The 21497-nt window shown below is 37.2% G+C and overlaps 1 protein-coding gene across 1 annotated transcript in view; it reads right to left on the minus strand.

Moving 5' to 3' along the window:
• The window catches only part of COL25A1 (collagen type XXV alpha 1 chain), a 151845-nt gene that overhangs the window by 37048 nt on the left and 93300 nt on the right, over nt 1–21497 (minus strand). The window contains exons 14-17 of the mRNA XM_058193126.1: nt 11337–11399; nt 10429–10497; nt 5173–5217; nt 84–128 (exon numbers count right to left, since the gene is read on the minus strand). Of these exons, the coding sequence (XP_058049109.1) occupies nt 84–128; nt 5173–5217; nt 10429–10497; nt 11337–11399 (222 nt within the window). The remainder of the gene's footprint in view (nt 1–83; nt 129–5172; nt 5218–10428; nt 10498–11336; nt 11400–21497) is intronic.

Below are 21497 nucleotides of genomic sequence, written 5' to 3' on the forward strand. Positions count from 1 at the left end.
CTGAAAATAATGATTGTATCCCTTTGCCTCAAGGGAGGCATTTTGTATACTGTCAATTAAGGAACATATTTCAACTCACTTACCCTTGGTCCCATTGCTCCCAAATCACCGTTATTTCCTGGATCACCCTAGGGGGGAAAAAGAATAAGCATCAATATTTTAAATTTGCTGTTACAGTAGAAAACTAAAGTCACCAAAACTTTCCAATTCCTCCACAGAATTTGGAAGTGGGTGCTACAATTATCTTCATTCTTTACAAGATGAAAACACTCAGAGAAGGCTGGGAATACGTCCCTGCAACAGCCTAATCAATAAAGAATGCAAAGTAATAATTTAGTAACTGCTTTTTTCCAGGAATAACCAAAAGGCCTCAATTCTTCCAAACAAAACAGGGGAATAGCCTCCTCTGTTTTCAATAATTTTTAAATACATTTGATCATTGTGCAATAATTACAAGAGATTGGTATGAGGAGATACTGTCTTGTTATCAAAATGGCATCTTTCTTGCCAATAAACTTTCAATGAAACTCTGAAGATGGCATGACTGCAATATTGTGGGTAGCTGTTTTCTTCAAGAGCTAGAACGACAGTTACAGAGCAGATATTTTATAACTGGGGATGATTGGGAGAGAAATAAATAGCTTTTTTAGGCTAGGACACATGGCAAGGAGGATGTGGCTTTTATAAAAGTAGGTAAAAATCAGACTTGTTTATCAAACAGGGACTATGAATTGATTATAATTATTCTAATCTTCCTATAGCGAAAAAGATAACCTGGAATGAGAGAACTGCAGTGAGGCCAATGGTTGGATATGTGGTAGCTTAGCCCACAGAAAGAATGCGGCAATGGAAAATATCTCAAAAGGGACCCTCCCTAGTTTGCAGGGACTATAAAGGTAACAGGGGAAAATGCACTTTTAGACTTGAAAGATTCTATTAATGTAACGTTACAAAAAAGTAGAGTGAGTATTTGTGGTTTTGTTTCTTGCCTGGACTACCTTGCAAGGCTGACAGGTAATATGATGAGTAGAGAGTGCTTAGTGCTCTCTTGTTAGTTTTCTTACAGATTTTTCATTTATAGATAATCAGTGCAGATATTTGGTTAACATCTGCAAGAAAATAACCAAGCTCAGAGAGCACCAAAGGCTCCTCATTGCAACCCTAATTACAAATATCTTCCTTTATACATATGATGAGTTGAACAACAGGAACCCAAAAGTAATACATCCATAGTTGTGTATCAGTCTGGAGCACTGGATGGCATAACTGCAGAGCTCTGTTGTAAGCTCTGTACTGTTGAACAGCTTTAAATTACTTGGATATGAGGTTAGAAAATGCAATTAACAAATAGTACATGAAACAAAGATAGTTGGAGATAAGAAACATTTTAGAGGATAGCATTATGATTGAGAAAAATCTGCTGGAAAAATCAGCAACATGAATCCTAACAGAGACAAATGTAAAGTTCTGCACTTGGATAGGAATAACCAGAGGCTTGAGTGCATGACGAGATGGACGATGCTGGACAGCAGTACTTGCCAAAAGGATCCAGGTGCCTACAGCATCAAAGATGAACAGGAAACAACAGTGTGCAATGGCAGCAGAAGAGAAAGCAAAGTATAGGTGCATCAAGACAGAATTATGTTTAAGAGCTAGGAAATGATGTATTCTATTCCTCTCTGTTCTGCATTGGTCAAGCCATATTCATAATACCACAGTTTAGGAAAGACATTGATAAATTGAAATGTGTTCAGAGTACACCAATCTAAATCATAAGCAATCTGGAAGGAAAAGCCAATGGCAATGGTTGGAAGTGTTTTGAGAAGAGAAAATTGTAGGAAGATATGATAGCTCTCTTCAAATGTCTAAAATATTGTAATGTAGAAACAGAGGAGAATTCTTCAGATTTCTCAAAAGATAAGAACATTTTTATTTATTTATCAAATTTTGAAACTGCCTGTCTCCCTCACAAAGGGGTTCTGGGTGGTGTACAAATAAAATGTTTTAAATGGAACATTAGGGGGAAAATCAATAATTATTATACATCACTAGAAAATCTAAGTGAAGAAATGGTATACTCTGCTTCAGAGATGTTAAAACAAAGGCTTTATGGTTATCAGTCAAGGATATGATTCTAAATCTCTTCCTTCCATATGGAATACTTGAGAGAAGAAAAATTGAAAATGCAGAAAGAAATAGATCTGAGGATATTGTGTTCTGTCCTGAGAATCGAGACAGAAGGAATAGTCACTGGGGAGATGGCTGGCAAGCACAGGAATAAGTAGATGATTGTGTTCATTGGGACACACTAGAAATAATTTTATTCCCAGCAGCAGGTAAGGAAATCATTTTCCCCACCTTTGAGATGGGGAACAAATTTCAAATACATAAAGAGAACTTCAGCCAAATTATGTGTTAATGTTTTAAATAAATAATAATACAATAAATTAATAAAGTGTAATAGCAAAAAATATTTCAGTATTTTGCATTTGCACAGACACTCCTATTTGCAAAGGCACTGACTTCAATAGACATAAAAGATGAAGAAATAAATTACTCTACTATAGGATACAATAAAAAATGAAAGAGTACTGTACTTGCCTTATACACTGTAAGCCGCCCTGAGTCTTCGGAGAAGGGCGGGATATAAATGTAAATTAAAAAAAAAAAAAGTATCCAAAGCGTCTCAGAATCTTAAATCTTTGTCCAACACAAATGTTAATCAAAATTGACTGGGCTGGACAGACTATAAACTTATACACCATGGAATTTCTTATACTTGGAATTTACAGCCAAAATGTTGGCTTCAAGTTTCTTCAGTCAGAACAAAGCAAGAGTCAAGGTCTCCATAAAAGGAAATCATCTAAACTACTTCCAAAAGAACAATGAAGCTCATAATCATACGATATGAGGAAAATTTGGTTTCTGCTGAAAGTTTTTCTTAACTGTATTATTAAACAATGGTTGTTGTGTTTGGGATTATTTCAGAATTTTAAAAAATGACTTGTATAGGTATAAACTATATTTAAAAGATTCCCAACTACATTGGAAAAGACGGGTCATATTAATCTTATAATAGTGTGCATAAAAATTACTCTTATGAAAATCAGATTTAAGTCTGTCCTTTGATCAAGATAAATTACTTGATTTGTGTCAAGAAGACACTGGCCTACAGAAAACTGTCTATATAATACTGTAACCCAAAGCAAGCAAAAAGGAAGGAAGGAAGGAAGGAAGGAAGGAAGGAAGGAAGGAAGGAAGGAAGGAAGGAAGGAAGGAAGGAAGGAAGAGTATAGACAAGAGCAACAAAGATGATAAAGAGATCTGGAGGCTAAATCATACGAGCTACAATTGTAGGAACTAGATATGCCTAGTCTAATGAAGAGAAAAGGTAAAGGTTTCTCCTGTCCAGTTGTGTTCAATTGTAGGGGGTGGTACTCACCTCCCTTTCTTAGCTGAGGGAGCTAGTGTTGTCTGAAGACACTTCCATGATCATGTGGGCAGCATAACTATATGCTGAGGTGCACAGAATATTACCTTCCCACCAAAGGGGTACCTATTTATCTATTTGCATTTGCATGCATTTGAATCACAGGAGGTTAGCAGGAGGTGGGGCAAATAACAGGAGCTCATCCCATCATTCGGTTCAGAGTCTTTAATTGGTGAGCCATCACATACCCTTAAGAAAAAGAAGGACTAGGGATGACATGATAGCTGTTTCCTAATATTTGAGAGGCTATCAGAGAAAAGAAGAGACCAACCTATTCTCCAAAGCACATGAAGGCAGTACAAGAAGCTACTGGTGGAAGATCATTAAAGAGAAATCCAACCTAAGGAGAAATTTTCTGACAGTGAGAATAATTAATCAGTGGAATTGCCTCCAGAAGTTGTGGGTGTTTCATTATTGGAAGTTCGAAAAGAGATTGGACAACATTTGTACAGGATGGAATGAGGACTTCTGTTTGAGCAGGGAGTTGGGGAAAAAGACCTCTAAGGCCCCTTCTAACCCTGTTATTTTATGTTAATCTATGTTCTGAAACTCTTTAACAATAAACATTGTTTATACTCATAACAATTAAAACGTCAGAAGTGGTAAAAGCTAGGGTTAGAGCATTTCCTTAAATGTTTGTATACAATACTTAGAATTCACAACCAACTGTAGTCTGGACTGTTGGCTAAAAATTAAAATTCCATAATTCAGAAGGCATCAGAAGGCCACCCCCCTTCCCCCCAAAGAAGTTCTTGTATACTTTACTGTCAGGAAAGTTGCAACCATCAGTTTGAAAGAGCAAGGCCAATTCAGAAAATTGTTCATTATAATAACATAACTCTAGAGTCACCAGATATACAAATTTCCAGACAAAATTGAATTTCCATGCTTATGATGAAATTGACTTTTGCAATTCATTATCTATGGAGATAAATTCAAAAATTACCTCAAAATTTTACTAACTGACCATATATAATTGTTAAAAATAAGGATTTTGCATCTCTTTTAGAAAAATGCCAACAGCCAGTTATTTCCAAGCACAATGGAAACCTTCCCACGTTTGAAATTCAAATAATCAGAGAAAGCTGTCCTTTATCTAATGGTACCAGAAGCATCTTTTTTGGGAACAGAAATCTGGCTTCCTGAAAGAAATTGCCTCAGAATTATCAGAAATTGCCTCAGGTCAAAAAAGATTCAGTTACAGTATTCCATACTTCTAACATTTTCATTTTTCATTCAGAGCATGCTCTGCCTCTAACTGCTAGCCTTAATGTCTAATGTCAAATAGTATGTAATGTCTTATTTAATTTTAGTGTGAACCTAAATACTGCACTAAAATGTGGTACTAATCAACGAACTGGAAAAAAAAATAGAGGACCTTATATAGCAAAGAACTCAGAAAGAACAGAAAGGGGGGATTAACTGGGAAATGAAAACTTTTACTAAGAAAAGTTAAGGGCTATATACACTTCATCTTTTCAGTTACTGAAAATAATTGTACTACTTTTTCAATTGATAATATTTGAACATTCTACTAAAAGAAACAGATAACGACATGTGCTTACCATACATAAACACCCCATCCACATATAGAATTCACACATGCAAAAATGGCAGTAAAGAAATAACTGTGTTGGTTTAGTGTATTTATCCAATAAAACCAGATGTTGCTAATAACTGACCTTTGACCCTTTAGGGCCTCTAGTTCCAGATTCACCTGACCTTCCCTGCATGTTGGAATACATACAAAATGGAGTCGAGACAGAAAAAGTAAAAAGAGAAATATGAAGAATTAGTTTTGTCTACAGGAAGTAAATATGAAGTAGAAACTATTCATATTAAAACAGTTGCTATTATAAAGTTACACTATAGACACAAATGTATATATAAGAAAGTTAAGTAATCATGCATGTTATGATGATTTAACATAAGAGGATTAGTAGAAGAAAATCTAAATGTGTTTTGTACATGTTCCAGGGCATATTATTTCCTCAACTCCCTAAAAAGCATCCTATGACTTCTAAGTAAAAATGTCAGATATACAATTTGTAAGCTGAAAATATTTGTTTGATTCAATCATTTTCCTTCCTACAGTGCCTTAGAAATAAGAATTTATCTCTGGCAACTTCCAGACCAATAATTTAGTGCTCTTTCTTATCACTAAATTATGTTCTTAAACAAAAGTGGCTTTCTTCCAGATCATGCAAAACATTTAATAAAAATATCAATAGAATTTCTGAATGTACTTGAATCAAGAAGCTTACATACAGAGTTATACGCAATTATAGAAACAAATGTCACAAATAGTAGAAATCAAATAAAAAGACAGTATTTTGTAAAATGTTTAGCTATGCTGTATGAAATGTTAAGTTTCCATTTTCTGTTCCTATTCCCTTTAAAATTAAAATAGTCTCTAAATCTGATTTTCTTGGTAAAACACTGGGGAGAATTCATTGAAGCACACAGAATTTGACACCTAGTCAAAAGCATTTGGCTTGATGGGGTCAAAGGGAACAAATGCTGAAAACAGCATTGTGTTGCTACAATGCAAGCTCTGTTCCTTGTGTTCACAGGTTGTGACATCATATTCATGTACAACAACATTGGCATCCTTCAGTCTCCAAAGACTATGGTATCGTGCTCTGGAAAGAGATCCTAAAACAGCATCTAGTGTGACTAAAAAGGCCAATTCGAGAATGGCAATCCCTTCCACACTGAGGGCAGATACATTCTGTCCCCTGCCCAGTCCCCAGATTTCGCTGGTTCCGGGACTGCCTCTTTGCATCACCCTGCCGAACAAGTGTCTCTTCTAATTGGAGAAGGCCATGCTGTGTCTTTAGCCTCCAAGCTGAACAATCAGAGGTCAAGGTTTCCCAGTTGTTAATGTCCATTCCCAAAGCCTTTAGATCCCTCTTGCAGATATCCTTATAATACAGCTGCGGTCTCCCTCTGAGGGGCTTTCCCTGCACTAATTCTCCATACAGGAGATCTTTCAGAATCTGACCATCAGCCATTCTCACGACATGCCCAAGGCAGCGTAGGTGTTGCTGTTTCAATAGTGTATACATGCTAGAAATTTCAGCACATTCCAAGACTGCATTATTTGGAACTTTGTCATGCCAGGTAATGTCTAGAATGCGTCGGAGACAATGCATATCAAACATGTTCAACTTTCTCTCCTGCCATATGTAAAGGGTCCAAGTCTCACTGTAGTACAAGAGTGTGCTCAGGATGCAGGCTCTTTGTATGTTCCATTAGCTTCTTATTAAGCCATACTCTCTTTGTAAGTCTGGAAAATGTGGTGGCCGCTTTACCAATACATTTATTCAGCTCAGTATCTAAAGAGAGGGTGTCGGAGATGGTTGAGCCAAGGTACACAAAGTCATGGATGACTCCAATTCTTGTGCAGAGGTTGTAATACAGAATCCACATCCTGATCCATGACTTGTGTTTTTTTCAGGCTGATTGTTAGTCCAAAGTCTTGTCAGGCCTTGCCTTCCGTCTTCGGCAGAGTGAGCAATAACTCAGAGTGAACAGGAATCTGATGTTAAGCCATCAAAAACTACAGTGCCCTTCATTTCCTCATGAAAGGACCTGATGATGTTGAGGAGCTGAGGTGGACATCAAATCTTGGGGATAATTTTATAAAGGCCGTCCCTATTAACCAAGTCAAAAGTTTTTGTAAGATCTATGAAGGCTACGAAAAGTGGCTGTCTTTGTTCTCTGCATTTCTCCTGCAACTGTCCTGTCCATGCAAATACCATGTCATGTAACAAATCAACATCAACAAGACCTGCAATCAGGGCAAAGTGCAGCAATTTGCACAAGCACTCAAGGAAACTCTCTCAGGCCTGACTGAAGCAAAAATTCATGAACAAAAGGAGAGGAAATGGTATCATTCTGATGAAAGAGGGAAATCCTGCAGAAACCCCTGTACCTATTACATCCCTGCACCTTGCCTTTACTTTGGCTAATCTTAAAAACAACAACAACAACAACAACAACAACAACAAAACACTAGACAGGGTTGGATCTGTTTAGTAGTTAGATATGAAATCACCATTAATTCCAAGTCTATTAGATCAATTGGAATTGGAAAATCATGGAAGAAAGTAATGACAGACCACTTCCATATTGTTGTCAAGAAGATTGCGTAGAAGTATCGATGCAGTCACTAGATGAGTACAATTCAACATATTCTTTTTTTCACTACAATTTTGTTCTTAAGATAATGCCAAAACATCTTATTTATTTTTATTTATTTAAAATATAAACTGTTTCAACTCCTACCCTCAAAACGACGCTATAGAGCACTGCACACCAGAACAACTAGACACAAGAACAGTTTTTCCCCGAACACCATCACTCTGCTAAACAAATAATTCCCTCAACACTGTTAAACTAGAATAGAATAGAATAGAATAGAATAGAATTTTATTGGCCAAGTGTGATTGGACACACAAGGAATTTGTCTTGGTGCATATGCTCTCAGTGTACATAAAAGAAAAGATACGTTCATCAAGGTACAACATTTACAACACAATTGATGATCAATATATCAATATAAATCATAAGGATTGCCAGCAACAAGTTATAGTCATACAGTCATAAGTGGAAAGAGATTGGTGATGGGAACTATGAAACGATTAATAGTAGTGCAGATTCAGTAAATAGTCTGACAGTGTTGAGGGAATTATTTGTTTAGCAGAATGATGGCCTTCGGGAAAAAACTGTTCTTGTGTCTAGTTGTTCTGGTGTGCAGTGCTCTATAGCGTCGTTTTGAGGGTAGGAGTTGAAACAGTTTATGTCCAGGATGCGAGGGATCTGCAAATATTTTCACGGCTCTCTTCTTGATTCGTGCAGTATACAGGTCCTCAATGGAAGGCAAGTTGGTAGCAATTATTTTTTCTGCAGTTCTAATTATCCTCTGAAGTCTGTGTTTTTCTTGTTGGGTAATCAACAACTGGCAGATTTTCTTGCTGAAGGTAATCAACAACTGGCAGATGACCTGAATGAGTTTTACTACAGGTTTGAAAGGAAACTACAGCCACCTATCTCCACAACCCCCATCTCAGACACAGCAACAACAGCCAAGCCTCCTACAACTGACCCCATTTCATTGGGTTCACAACCCCTAGTGATCACAGAAAAGGAAGTGCAGGACCTATTTCACAGACAAAAGCCAGGAAAAGCGCCAGGCCCAGACAAGATAACTCCTTCTTGCTTAAAAGTCTGTGCTGACCAATTGGCCCCCATCTTCACCCATATTTTCAATAAATCACTAGAGATGTGCTATGTTCCTTCTTGCTTCAAACGCTCTACCATCATCCCAGTGCCGAAGAAGCCCACCATCAAGGAACTGAATGACTACAGACCAGTTGCTCTAACATCTGTAGTCATGAAAACCTTTGAAAGGCTAGTGCTTTCCTACCTGAAAACCATCACGAATCCGCTTTTAGACCCCTTGCAATTTGCATACCGAGCAAATAGATCAACAGATGATGCTGTTAATATGGCTCTGCACTACATCCTACAACATCTTGAGTCTCCAAAGATCTATGCAAGGGTCCTCTTTGTAGACTTTAGTTCAGCATTCAATACCATCATTCCAGACATTCTTCTAACTAAGCTAAACCAGCTACAGGTACCGGAACAGACTTGTAAGTGGATCACAAGCTTCCTAACAAACAGGAAGCAGCAGGTGAAGCTAAGCAAGATCACATCAAATACCTGTACAATTAGCACAGGGGCCCCCCAAGGCTGTGTGCTCTCCCCACTTCTCTTCTCTCTGTATACCAATGACTGCATCTCCAATGATCCATTTGTTAAGCTACTGAAGTTCGCTTAGTAAACTATTTACTAAGTCTGCACTACTATTAATCTCATCGTTCCCATCACCCACTTATGACTGTAACTTTGTTGCTTATATCCTTATGATTTATACTGTAATTGATAGTTTCCTGATTGTTTAATTGTAGCCTATGACTATCATTAAGTGTTGTAAGTGTTGTACCTTGATGAAGGTATCTTTTCTTTTATGTACACTGAGAGCCTATGCACCAAGACAAATTCCTTGTGGGTCCAATCACACTTGGCCAATAAAAAATCCTATTCTATTCTATTCTATTCTATTCTATCCTATCCTATCCCATCCCATCCCATCCCATCCCATCCCATCCCATCCCATCCCATCCCATCCCATCCTATTCTATATATTTATATAGCCACCCATTTTATTACCAACTCTTAGGTTTTATCTGTGATGTATGATCATTTCATATACGTAAGATATTATTAATCACAGGTTTTAAATTGCTAATGAAAATCTAGAAAATCAATTGAGTTGCACCACAAAGTCTGAATTTAAAGGACTGACCTTCCTTCCTTCCTTCCTTCCTTCCTTCCTTCCTTCCTTCCTTCCTTCCTTCCTTCCTTCCTTCCTTCCATCCATCCTTCCTTCCTTCCTTCCTCCCTTCCTTCTCTATCTGTCTTAGACACAATTACTAACCATACAGAATTTTGAAAATTCTACTTTAAATGATGAAATCTGTTTGAAGTTCCCTTTATGGCCACTCTACCCATATAGTTAGAAATCAGAATTTTGTTATACTTTTATTGTTTTTGTTATTTCTAAAGCACTTTAATTGCCATTAACTATGACTATATAAGTAATAGTTAAATAGTTAAATAAATTTGCATAGTGGCAGTTTTTGATTATTAATATGAAACTTTTCCATTTGTTTAATTAACTTTGACTGGACTATGCAGTAAAAGTGAATAACATGCATTTAAATCACTTGGAATACATATCCAATCACAATGAAATCGATTTTTCTGGTTCTGTTTAACATCACGAAACAAAGGATGTCTTTAAAGAAAATGCTAAACACAGAGTTCTCAAAGGCACATTAAATATTTCAAAGTGAAACCAAACTGACCTTTGGCCCTGGAACTCCAGGCTCACCTCGTTCACCTTTCCCAGGAGGTCCTATTTCTCCTCTTTCACCCTGTTAAAAATCATAGCAAATACACACAGAAACATCATAGAACATCAGTAACTTTTGGTATTGATGAGAGTTGCTGTTGAAACATCAAAGAAAAGTAATATCAAAGAGTATGTCAAATTGGCAATTGATCCGTACATACATTAGTACCAAACCTGTTTAGGAGAGGGAAATGTAAATGGTAAATAGTACCATTGTATATGCTTTTCTCCCCCAAAAGATTTGATTTGCCCAAAGTAAATAATACCTGAACACCGTGGATAAAATAGGAATAATTACAGGTGGGAACAAGAGGCAAAACAGAGAATGTTTCCCGTATTTAATTGTCCATTTATTGGTATCAGTTTTAGGCAGTGGTGGGATTCAGCCAGTTCGCACCACTTCGGGAGAACCGGTTGTTAACTTTCTGAGCAGTTTGGTGAACTGATTGTGGGAAGAAATCATTAGGGCAGAGAACCGGTTGTTAAATTATTTGAATCCAACCACTGGTTTTAGGTGTTGATGGCTTAAATTGGTTTCACAGAATAAAAGCAGCTTTGGGGAATGCTGACCCTCTTTTTTAAAAGAGTGAGATGAAGTCTCAGCTGTACAATTAAGGACGTATATAAAATAATCACAGTTGTATCATTTCCTATAGAGTTAATAGCAGTTTAATTTAATTAATTCATTTTACACACATTACACATTTTGTAATGGATTGAGTTATGATCTCAGTCTGATAAACTTTCCCTTTAGTAAGACTTTAATGGCTGTGGAGGGAAATGTCTATTCTAACCATTTAGGCTCCAAATGATCTGATGTAAAGCAAATCGTGCGTAATAAGGAAAAAATGTAAATCATACCTTTGTCCCTGGCAATCCTGGCAATCCAGGTTCTCCCTGTGGACCTAGGAAACCCGGTTCACCCTTTTAATAAATGAGCATATTAAAACTTTGTTAATTTAACTGTGAATAATTATAGAAAACATGAATTTTCTTGCAATTATGTTTTCCCTAGTCACGTTTCTAGCTGTAACCCAATAGCTACCGACAGCTACAATTAATCATATTAGATTTCCATCAGCAAAGAATTCTTCGAGAAAACCCCCACCTAAGTTAAGAAAAGCAAGTGAACCACAAGCTTTTCTAGAATAAGACTTTACGAAATGAAAACCTGTTACACATAAATACACGTGTGTGTGTGTGTGTGTGTGTGTGTGTGTGTACATATATATATATGTAGGTCTTAGCATTTTCGGGTCTTTTCCCGTGTAAGGTTGAGAGTATCTTGGCGACGTTTCAACGAGGTCTCACTCATCATCTTCAGGCTGGTGCTTTCGGCTTCGTGCGTCTGTGAGCAAAGTGTGGTCGGAGCTGCCGTACACACACACACACACACACACACACACATATATATATAGTTAGTTAGTTAGTTAGTTTATGGTAGGAAAAAACCTGACTAAGTCAATACTATTGAAAAAGAGAACTAATTCTCCTTAGACATCATTCACAAATTACAAAATATTAAAAACACGCTTTCAGTTTACAGCATTTGATAGTATTCCATTCCTAAGACTATGGACAGATACAACAATCACATAACAACAACATATTTCGATAAGAATTCCTAATATATCCTAATATATTACTATATAGGACTTCACTGGTGTAAAAGAATAAAAATATGGCAGTAATATGTGGTTACTTGTGCCAACATAGGTAAGTTATGTTTGTGGACATTTAAATGTATAACTTTTCTTCCACCCTCTTTCCACTTAAAAGTGATCATCAGTGTTAATTCTCTATCAGGTTGGCAGCAGTGGATATTTTTCTAAAGCTTTCCCCAAGTCCCTGTGGGCTGAAAAGATATTCTCTCACGAGTTTACTGTCACTTTGATCTTCTTTGGACTCCAGCCAGAAATACTACAGGAGTCTTACCTGAGCTTCCCTGTAACCAAGATGCCTTCAATAATTCAAGCTGCATAGAATCCATTGTGGTTCCTAATCCATCATTTTCTTCTTCTCCAAAACTTTCCCTTCAAGTACAGCCACCCTGATTGTTTCATGTAACAATGTTTCTGCTTATGTTTGTTTGCTATCTGCTTTCCCATGCACACTTTATTCAGGATCTTGCTTGTCTGAAGCAAACAATGGTTAGCTCAGAGGTGGCATCACATACTGTAACAACCAATTCTTTTGGAACCAAAAATGTGAGCACACATACGTGCAGCATCAAAAAATCGGCGATTATATAGGACATGATAGTGCCAGGGTCAGAACTATCAGTCCGCCCAAACCGGTAGCAACCTACCACTGGGTTAGTTTCTGTATACTGCTACGCAGACCATACATGACTGTCTCCAAAGCTTTCTGGTCCAACTGGGTTTCTTACTGATACATCATTCAAAGCTTCAGAGTAGCCAAGTAGTCCCTTTAATTTCTTTTCTTAATTCAAATTGCCCTCCTCTTGTTTTTGTCAATTGTTTGGATTAAGTTCATTCAAGAATTCCCACTTAGAGAAGAGACTAAACCAAAGTAAACCTTTAGGAGTTCCAGATCTCTTCCCATCCCTGTTACTCGCTTACCATTTTCTCTTCCCAGAAGGTCTATCCTTTATCTTGCTTTTACTACTTTCATAACCCCAATTCACTTTTTGTAGCTTTTAGGTTTTCTTGCATCCATAAGATCTTTTCTGCTTATCCTGATTTATTTCTGCAGACATTAGTACTGTTTGGTGCATGTCCTCATCAGACCTGTTGACTTAATTAGTGCCCTAATTTTATTTTCTTAATGTAAATTAATCGTCTGGATTACTGCAATGCTCTCTACATGGGGCTCCCCTTGAGGGGCATCCGGAGGCTTCAGTTAGTCCAGAATGCGGCTGCGCGGGTGATAGAGGGAGCCCCTCGTGGCTCCCGTGTGACACCTATCCTGCGCAGACTGCACTGGCTACCTGTGGCCTTCCGGGTGCGCTTCAAGGTTTTGGTGACCATCTTTAAAGCGCTCCATGGCATAGGGCCGGGCTACTTATGGGACCGCCTACTGCTACCGAATACCTCTCACCGACCCGTGCGCTCTCACAGAGAGGGACTCCTCAGGGTGCCGTCAGCTAGGCAGTGCCGTCTGGCGACACCCAGGGGAAGGGCCTTCTCTGTGGGGGCCCCCACCCTCTGGAACGAACTTCCCCCAGGACTCCGCCAATTTCCGGACCTCCAAACCTTCCGTCGCGAGCTTAAAACACATTTATTCATCTGCGCAGGACTGGATTAGTTTTTAAATTTATATTGGTTTTAAATGGTTTTTATTATTTATATTCCTTTTAATTCGGCTTTGTAGAATAAGTTTTTTAACTGTGGTTTTAGTCTGTATTTATATGTCTTTTACTTGCCTGTGAACCGCCCTGAGTCCCTTGGGAGATAGGGCGGTATATAAATGTGATTAATAAAATAATAATAAATAAATAATCGGCCCATTTCTTTAATTAATCAGGATGCAAAGATATTTACTGCCATTATAAGTAATAGACTAAATAGATTTATAGATAGATATATAAGTTATAATCAAGTAGGTTTTGTGAAGGGTAGATACATGAGTGATATTGTTAGAAGAGTATTAAATATTATAGATGTAGCTGAATATAATGGTGATAAAATTGGTATAGTATCATTGGATATTTTTAAAGCTTTTGATTCTGTACAATGGGAAACTATTAAAGTAATTGTGGAGGCTTTAGGCTTTGGTAATAAGTTTATACATGTTATTTCAAAATTGTACCAAAAGAGCAGTGCAAGAGTGAAGGTGAATGGAATATTAACTGAAGAGATAAAATTAGAAGCTGGTACGAGACAAGGATGTCCCTGTCCCCAACATTATTTTTATTGGCTATGGAAATATTGACAAAATGATAGAAAAGATGAAGAATTAGAAGGATATAAGGGTATAAGATAAATTTGTATGGATGATACTTTAATTATTTTGAAAATGTAGAGAAAGATTTGAAAAGATATATAAGCATTTGATAGAATTTGAGGAAATGACAGGATTGAAAGTAAATTGGTCAAAGTCAGAATTATTGATGGATAGTAATGGTAATGAGTCTGAGAATATGCAAGAGCAATTTGGGATAAGGATTAAAACACATTGAAATATTTGGGTATAGTGCTTTCACTTAAGGTTAAAGAATTGAAAAAATTTAATTATGATGTGGTGATTAACGAAATTGAGAAGAAGATAGATAAATATAAAATTTTAAAGTTGTCTTGGTTTGGTAGAATTGCAATGTGTAAGATGATGTTGCTGCCCAAGTTCAACTTTTTATTCGAGATGCTACCACTAAATTTGACAGAGAAAGATATTGAAGGATATCAGAAAAAACTGGATAAATTTGTAATGGTGGCAAAAGACCTAGATTAGTGAAGAAAATGTGGTATCAAAATCAAAAGGAAGGTGGATTAGGAATCCCCAAATTATTTAATTATTACTGTGCGTATGGTATCCGGATAGTGGTAAAAATATTTAAAGGTGAAGATAACTATTGGAGAGACTTAGAGTTAAGGGATATAGAAATTTGGATCAAGGTGGTTTTAGATAAAGCAAATTTAAAATGTGTAAGTAGAAGTTATTGGTTAAAGGATTAAGTAAAAATGTGGAATAAATTTGTTAAAATTTTAATTCGGATATAATCTTTTGGGGAGACAATTGGAATTTGGCGATTAAAAATAATATAAAACGTAATGAAGTGATTAAAGAGGAAAATATAGAAATTATTAGAGATTGGATAAAAGTTATGGGAAATGAAAGGAGGAATAAAGAAATTATTGAAAAATTAGGGTTAAGTTGGTTTGAAAAATACAGATAGAAAATGGACAAAAAACTAAAGGAAAATTATTCGATAAATAGATGTGAAACTGAATTTGAATATTTAGTATCTCGGATTATGAAAGATGAAATTGGGCTAAAGGGACTCGTTAGTAGGGTTTATAAGATTATAAATTCTGATGGAAAATTACAAAGAGTGATGGGGACAAATTGGGAAAAGATCTTAATATTGAAATACCAGAGTCAGATTGGAATGTGAATTGGAAGAGTAGAATTATGAGAACTTTATCTATAAGGATTAAAGAGCACAATTATAAAGTTGTTTGGAAATGGTATTTGACTCCAGTAAGATTGTCACAAATGGATAAAAAATTAGTAAAAATGTTGGAGATGTGAGATGGAATTGGGGACTTATGAACATATGTGGTATAATTGTGATAAGGTTAAAAAGTTTTGGCAACAATTGGAGAAAATGATATTTGAAATGATGGGGAAAGTAATAACATTGAGAGTGGAAACTATATTATTGTTGGTAATTAAGGAAATAGAATTAACAAAATATGAAAAAGAATTAATTAGAATTATGATTATAATAGGTAGAATTATAATAGCTAGATATTGGAAACTAGATGTGATTTTTAGAATAGAAGAGTGGAATTCTGAAATATGGAAACTAGCTTTAAATGATAAAATGACATGTGATATTAAAATTAAAGGGCCGGTTTAGCTCTGCCTGGTAAGGCCTGTTATTAAGAACACAAAGCCTGCAATTACTGAAGGTTCGAGCCCGGCCCAAGGTTGACTCAGCCTTCCATCCTTTATAAGGTAGGTAAAATGAGGACCCAGATTGTTGGGGGGGCAATAAGTTGACTTTGTAAATATATACAAATAGAATGAGACTATTGCCCTATACATTGTAAGCCGCCCTGAGTCTTCGGAGAAGGGCGGGGTATAAATGTAAACAAAAAAAAAAAAATTAAAAGTGGTGTGTATAAAGAAGATATTTTCTGGAAGACTTGGAAACCATTTGTGGACTTTGCGCTTGGAACATTGGACGCTTCAGTACCTGTACCTCGAGAACGTGGATTTTGGCAATCATGAGGATATATCCGAAGACCCAAATCTTCCTTTTATGTATAGCACAAGGGTGTAATAATGTATTTTCTTTTTGTTTGTTTGTTGTAAAAAAAGTAATAAAAAAAGTTAAAAAAAAAAAAAGATCTTTTCTGCTTATCCTGATTTATTTCTGCAGACATTAGTACTGTTTGGTGCATGTCCTCATCAGACCTGTTGACTTAATTAGTGCCCTAATTTTATTTTCTTAATGTAAATTAATCGTCTGGATTACTGCAATGCTCTCTACATGGGGCTCCCCTTGAGGGGCATCCGGAGGCTTCAGTTAGTCCAGAATGCGGCTGCGCGGGTGATAGAGGGAGCCCCTCGTGGCTCCCGTGTGACACCTATCCTGCGCAGACTGCACTGGCTACCTGTGGCCTTCCGGGTGCGCTTCAAGGTTTTGGTGACCATCTTTAAAGCGCTCCATGGCATAGGGCCGGGCTACTTATGGGACCGCCTACTGCTACCGAATACCTCTCACCGACCCGTGCGCTCTCACAGAGAGGGACTCCTCAGGGTGCCGTCAGCTAGGCAGTGCCGTCTGGCGACACCCAGGGGAAGGGCCTTCTCTGTGGGGACCCCCACCCTCTGGAACGAACTTCCCCCAGGACTCTGCCAATTTCCGGACCTCCGAACCTTCCGTCGCGAGCTTAAAACACACTTATTCATCTGTGCAGGACTGGATTAGTTTTTAAATTTATATTGGTTTTAAATGGTTTTTATTATTTATATTCCTTTTAATTCGGCTTTGTAGAATAAGTTTTTTAACTGTGGTTTTAGTCTGTATTTATATGTCTTTTACTTGCCTGTGAACCGCCCTGAGTCCCTTGGGAGATAGGGCGGTATATAAATGTGATTAATAAAATAATAATAAATAAATAAAATACCAGGCAATTAGGAATTTCATTTGCACATAGTATATCTGATAAGTTAAAATAAACAATCATTACCACATATGTTTTAAGAAGAGTTCCCTTTTAATTAAAATGAATGTTTGTTAATATACGGTATGCAATCATTGGCATTACTACGAAAAGAGATTTCATCATTTATATTAAACTACATAATGAAAAAATAAACCTGTCCTCTTGCTGTTCACAGCATTGCATAAATAAAATTAGTATGAAAAGCATTTCTTCTACAAGAATACAATGGCAGTTCTTCAACAGCTAGAAATAAAAAACTATATTCAGACATGGTATACAGGCATATCCCTGAAAAAGATAAACTGCAAAAAAGAAAAGAAAAGAAGAAGAACAAAAGGGGTAAGAGAAGAAATAATTATGTATGCACTGTAAATTATGTATAAAACTGTGAATGGTTTTCAAATGTATCCTTGTAATGTTTTTTTAATCATTAATGGAAACAACAGTCATTCTTATGGAAGGAATAATGAAGCCTTCAGCAATTTATTTGAAAGGTTCAAACTTTTTGAATGCTCACAGGCTTAATCTACCATAAAGTCAACTTTGTTCTCTAATCTGTTTAATCATGATTTCACGGATCAGAAATAAAAATGGATTGTGTGATCAAAACTACCTTGTACTGTGAGCCTTTGAAAACATCTTCAGTTTCCGAATACCATGAGCCAATTGATACCTTAGAATAGGGTCTCCAACCTTAACAACTTTAAGACTTGTGGACTTCAACTCCCAGAGTGCAGCAACCTGCAAGTGCTTACCACCTGCCCCGGCGCTATTTGCCCCGTGTCTTATTTAGCCACGTTTTCTAAGCCGCACACATGCGTGGAAGCTCACATGTTTGGTGTGCGGCGAACCGGTGGTAAAATAATGTGAAACCCACCTCTGCATGGCACTGCCCAATAGAGAATTTGACTATGTCCCCTTGATTTGATAAGACCCGGCAAGTGGAAATATATGGAGAAATATAATGACACCGTATGCCATGCACAGCATTTTAGGTGATAACCAGCACCTAGGAACTGCACCTAGGAACTGCACCTAGAATCCAAATGGCAATCAGTGCAACTGGAAAAGCAGTGGGAAAACATGCTCATACCACAACACACCCATCATTGCCTGTCCTGCTGCATTCAAGATCAGCTGTAGCTTGCTAATGATTTTCAAGGACAACCCCGCTTAGAGCACATTTCCATAACCCAATTGAGAGGTAACCAAAACATGAGTGACCCTGACAAGATCTTCCAAATCCAGGAACTTGTGCAAAGGCCCTCATGACCACAACTACCATTTATTCAAATATGAGCTGTGATTCCAAGAAGACCCCCGACTGTACACCAGCCTCACACAGGAAAGTACAACCCCCCATAAACACTAAACTAAAGATAGAAGGGCCCTAGAAGCAGAAGAGGCAAAACAAAGAAATTTTGATGCAAGTTTTGCATTTACTTATTGGCAGCTCTAGGTAAACCTAGTAGTAAGCTAGACATACCAAGTGCTTTTTTCAGTAAAGAACAGATTTCTATCTTTTTAGTTCCTTACTTCAGCTGAATCATGGCTTTACCCATCAGATTGACTTGTTCTGTATTAATATTAATCAAATACAGCACTATTTGACAGAGCTGTTGTGAGTCTGAAAGTTAAGGTCTCCACTTTTTCCCAACTATTGCATCCAAATTATAATTTAATTATAAAAGATGACAGTTGGATAAGTATAATTTCAAAGCATATTGATATTGTACTAAAGCAGCTATGCAAAAGATTTTGCAAAACTTCAACATGTAACATTGAGTTGGCCATTCTGTCTACTGCCTGACTTTTTTTTTGTTCTTTGAAAAGATCAGTACGAATATGTTACATTCTTTTGCAAAACATAAAAAGCATATTCTTAAAAAAATGGTTGTTTTGAGTTGTGTGCCATCATCAGGTACTTCACTGAGAAAACAGCAAGTAAATGAGATTCTATCTAGATTAGTGTTCTTAATGGCGTGTGAAGGCAAGTAAACAAGTAATTCCATTTCAATAAGGCATTCGTCTGCAATGCAGCAGCAAAGAGAAAACAAAGAGATATTCAATCTGATTTGATAGGTGCTTTTATGGATTCAGAGGCCATGGTGCCTTAATTTTCAAAAGCCAAGAATGCAGGCAGGTGCATTTTTATATTTCTTTACTGAGTATGAATTTTTTCAAAGAAGTCACCCTCTTCTCAGGCAACTACAACGAAGATATTCTTCAAGTGTCCTACTGATTCAGTTTTTAATAAAGAATGTCTATGAGGCTCATATTATTCACAAATTAAACATTATCTCTGCTTTCCTTCTCAAAGGAAACCAATGATTTTCTCGCTATTCAGAATAGCAAAAGCCAGATGGATCAACATTCAATTTTTATTCAACTTTTATGATGAAATAGATACTTCCAACTGAGTTGGTTTGGTCTATTCTGGACCAGAAGCACATAAACCTGATTTCTAATCCTATTTTAGGTATGGAAATCAACTGGACCAATTGCTCCTCTTAGGAAGAAGGCAAACACAAATCATTTATAAAAAATATTGCCTAGAAATCTACAGGGACATGGCCAATGTCATGCCTATTATGCCTATCTCAAAAGCAAACCTAAACAACTCAAGACAGAATATGTATTGGTGCAGAGTAAGTTGTACAGCATATTTACCAGGATAAATATTTTGAATGAATTGGGGGCATCATCTCAAATTAGCTGATAATAATGGAAAAAAGAAGAAATGGCCTCAAAAGATTGTAGACTTTTGAGGTGAAAGAGGATGCCTTGAAAATGAGCTACTTGGAAGGATCTGCTTTACTACTAAATGTAATCATTTTTCTAATGACTAAGCATGGTTTCTTTCTTCCTTACTCTTTTCCTAATTTTGCCAGCCCCTCTATTTTGGTCCACCCTCCTTTCTTTGTTGCTGTTTCTAGTAAAAAGAGGAAAAGTGTGTGGATAGTTAGGTGTGCATACTTGTGTTTCTTTGTAGGAAGAGTAGTTTGATCAAGAGAGAAACTAATAGTATATAGAGATATAGGTGGTATATAGACTAATGTGTCAGCATGTTGCATGTAGTTCCAAGTTAATGGGATGTAGACAATTGTCTAAAGTCTAGCAAGTTTGCTAGAGCCCAGCATGAACAGCACAAGCATGTTTGGAATAAAACTTTCATATTATGAAGTTTTATTTTGTACTAGTGTTTTTCTGCAATAAAGATGAAGTGCTCTCTGGTTGCAGCTATGCTTGAAACTGAATCACCGGCTATGGCAAACCTCCTTCCCAGGCTGAAGGTAATCAACAACTGGCAGATGACCTGAATGAGTTTTACTGCAGGTTTGAAAGGAAACTACAGCCACCTATCTCCACAATCCCCATCTCAGACACACCAACAACAGCCAAGCCTCCTACAACTGACCCCATTTCATTGGGTTCACAACCCCTAGTGATCACAGAAAAAGAAATGCAGGATCTATTTCACAGACAAAAGCCAGGAAAAGCTCCAGACCCAGACAAGATAACTCCTTCTTGCTTAAAGGTCTGTGCTGACCAATTGGCCCCCATCTTCACCCATATTTTCAATAAATCACTAGAGATGTGTTATGTTCCTTCTTGCTTCAAATGCTCTACCATCATCCCAGTGCCGAAGAAGCCCACCATCAAGGAACTGAATGACTACAGACCAGTTGCTCTAACATCTGTAGTCATGAAAACCTTTGAAAGGCTAGTGCTTTCCTACTTGAAAAACATCACGGATCCGCTGTTAGGCCCCTTGCAATTGGCATACCGAGCAAACAGATCAACAGATGATGCTGTTAATATGGCTCTGCACTACATCCTACAGCATCTTGAGTCTCCAAAGACCTATGCAAGGGTCCTTTTTGTAGACTTTAGTTCAGCATTCAATACCATCATTCCAGACATTCTTCTAACTAAGCTAAACCAGCTACAGGTACTGGAACAGACTTGTAAGTGGATCACAAGCTTCCTAACAAACAGGAAGCAGCAGGTGAAGCTAAGCAAGATCACATCAAATACCTGTACAATTAGCACAGGGGCCCCCCAAGGCTGTGTGCTCTCCCCACTTCTCTTCTCTCTGTATACCAATGACTGCATCTCCAATGATCCATCTGTTAAGCTACTGAAGTTCGCAGATGACACAACA

Source organism: Ahaetulla prasina, chromosome 8 (genome assembly GCF_028640845.1).
Source record: "Ahaetulla prasina isolate Xishuangbanna chromosome 8, ASM2864084v1, whole genome shotgun sequence".
Classification (NCBI taxonomy): Eukaryota; Metazoa; Chordata; class Lepidosauria; order Squamata; family Colubridae; genus Ahaetulla; species Ahaetulla prasina.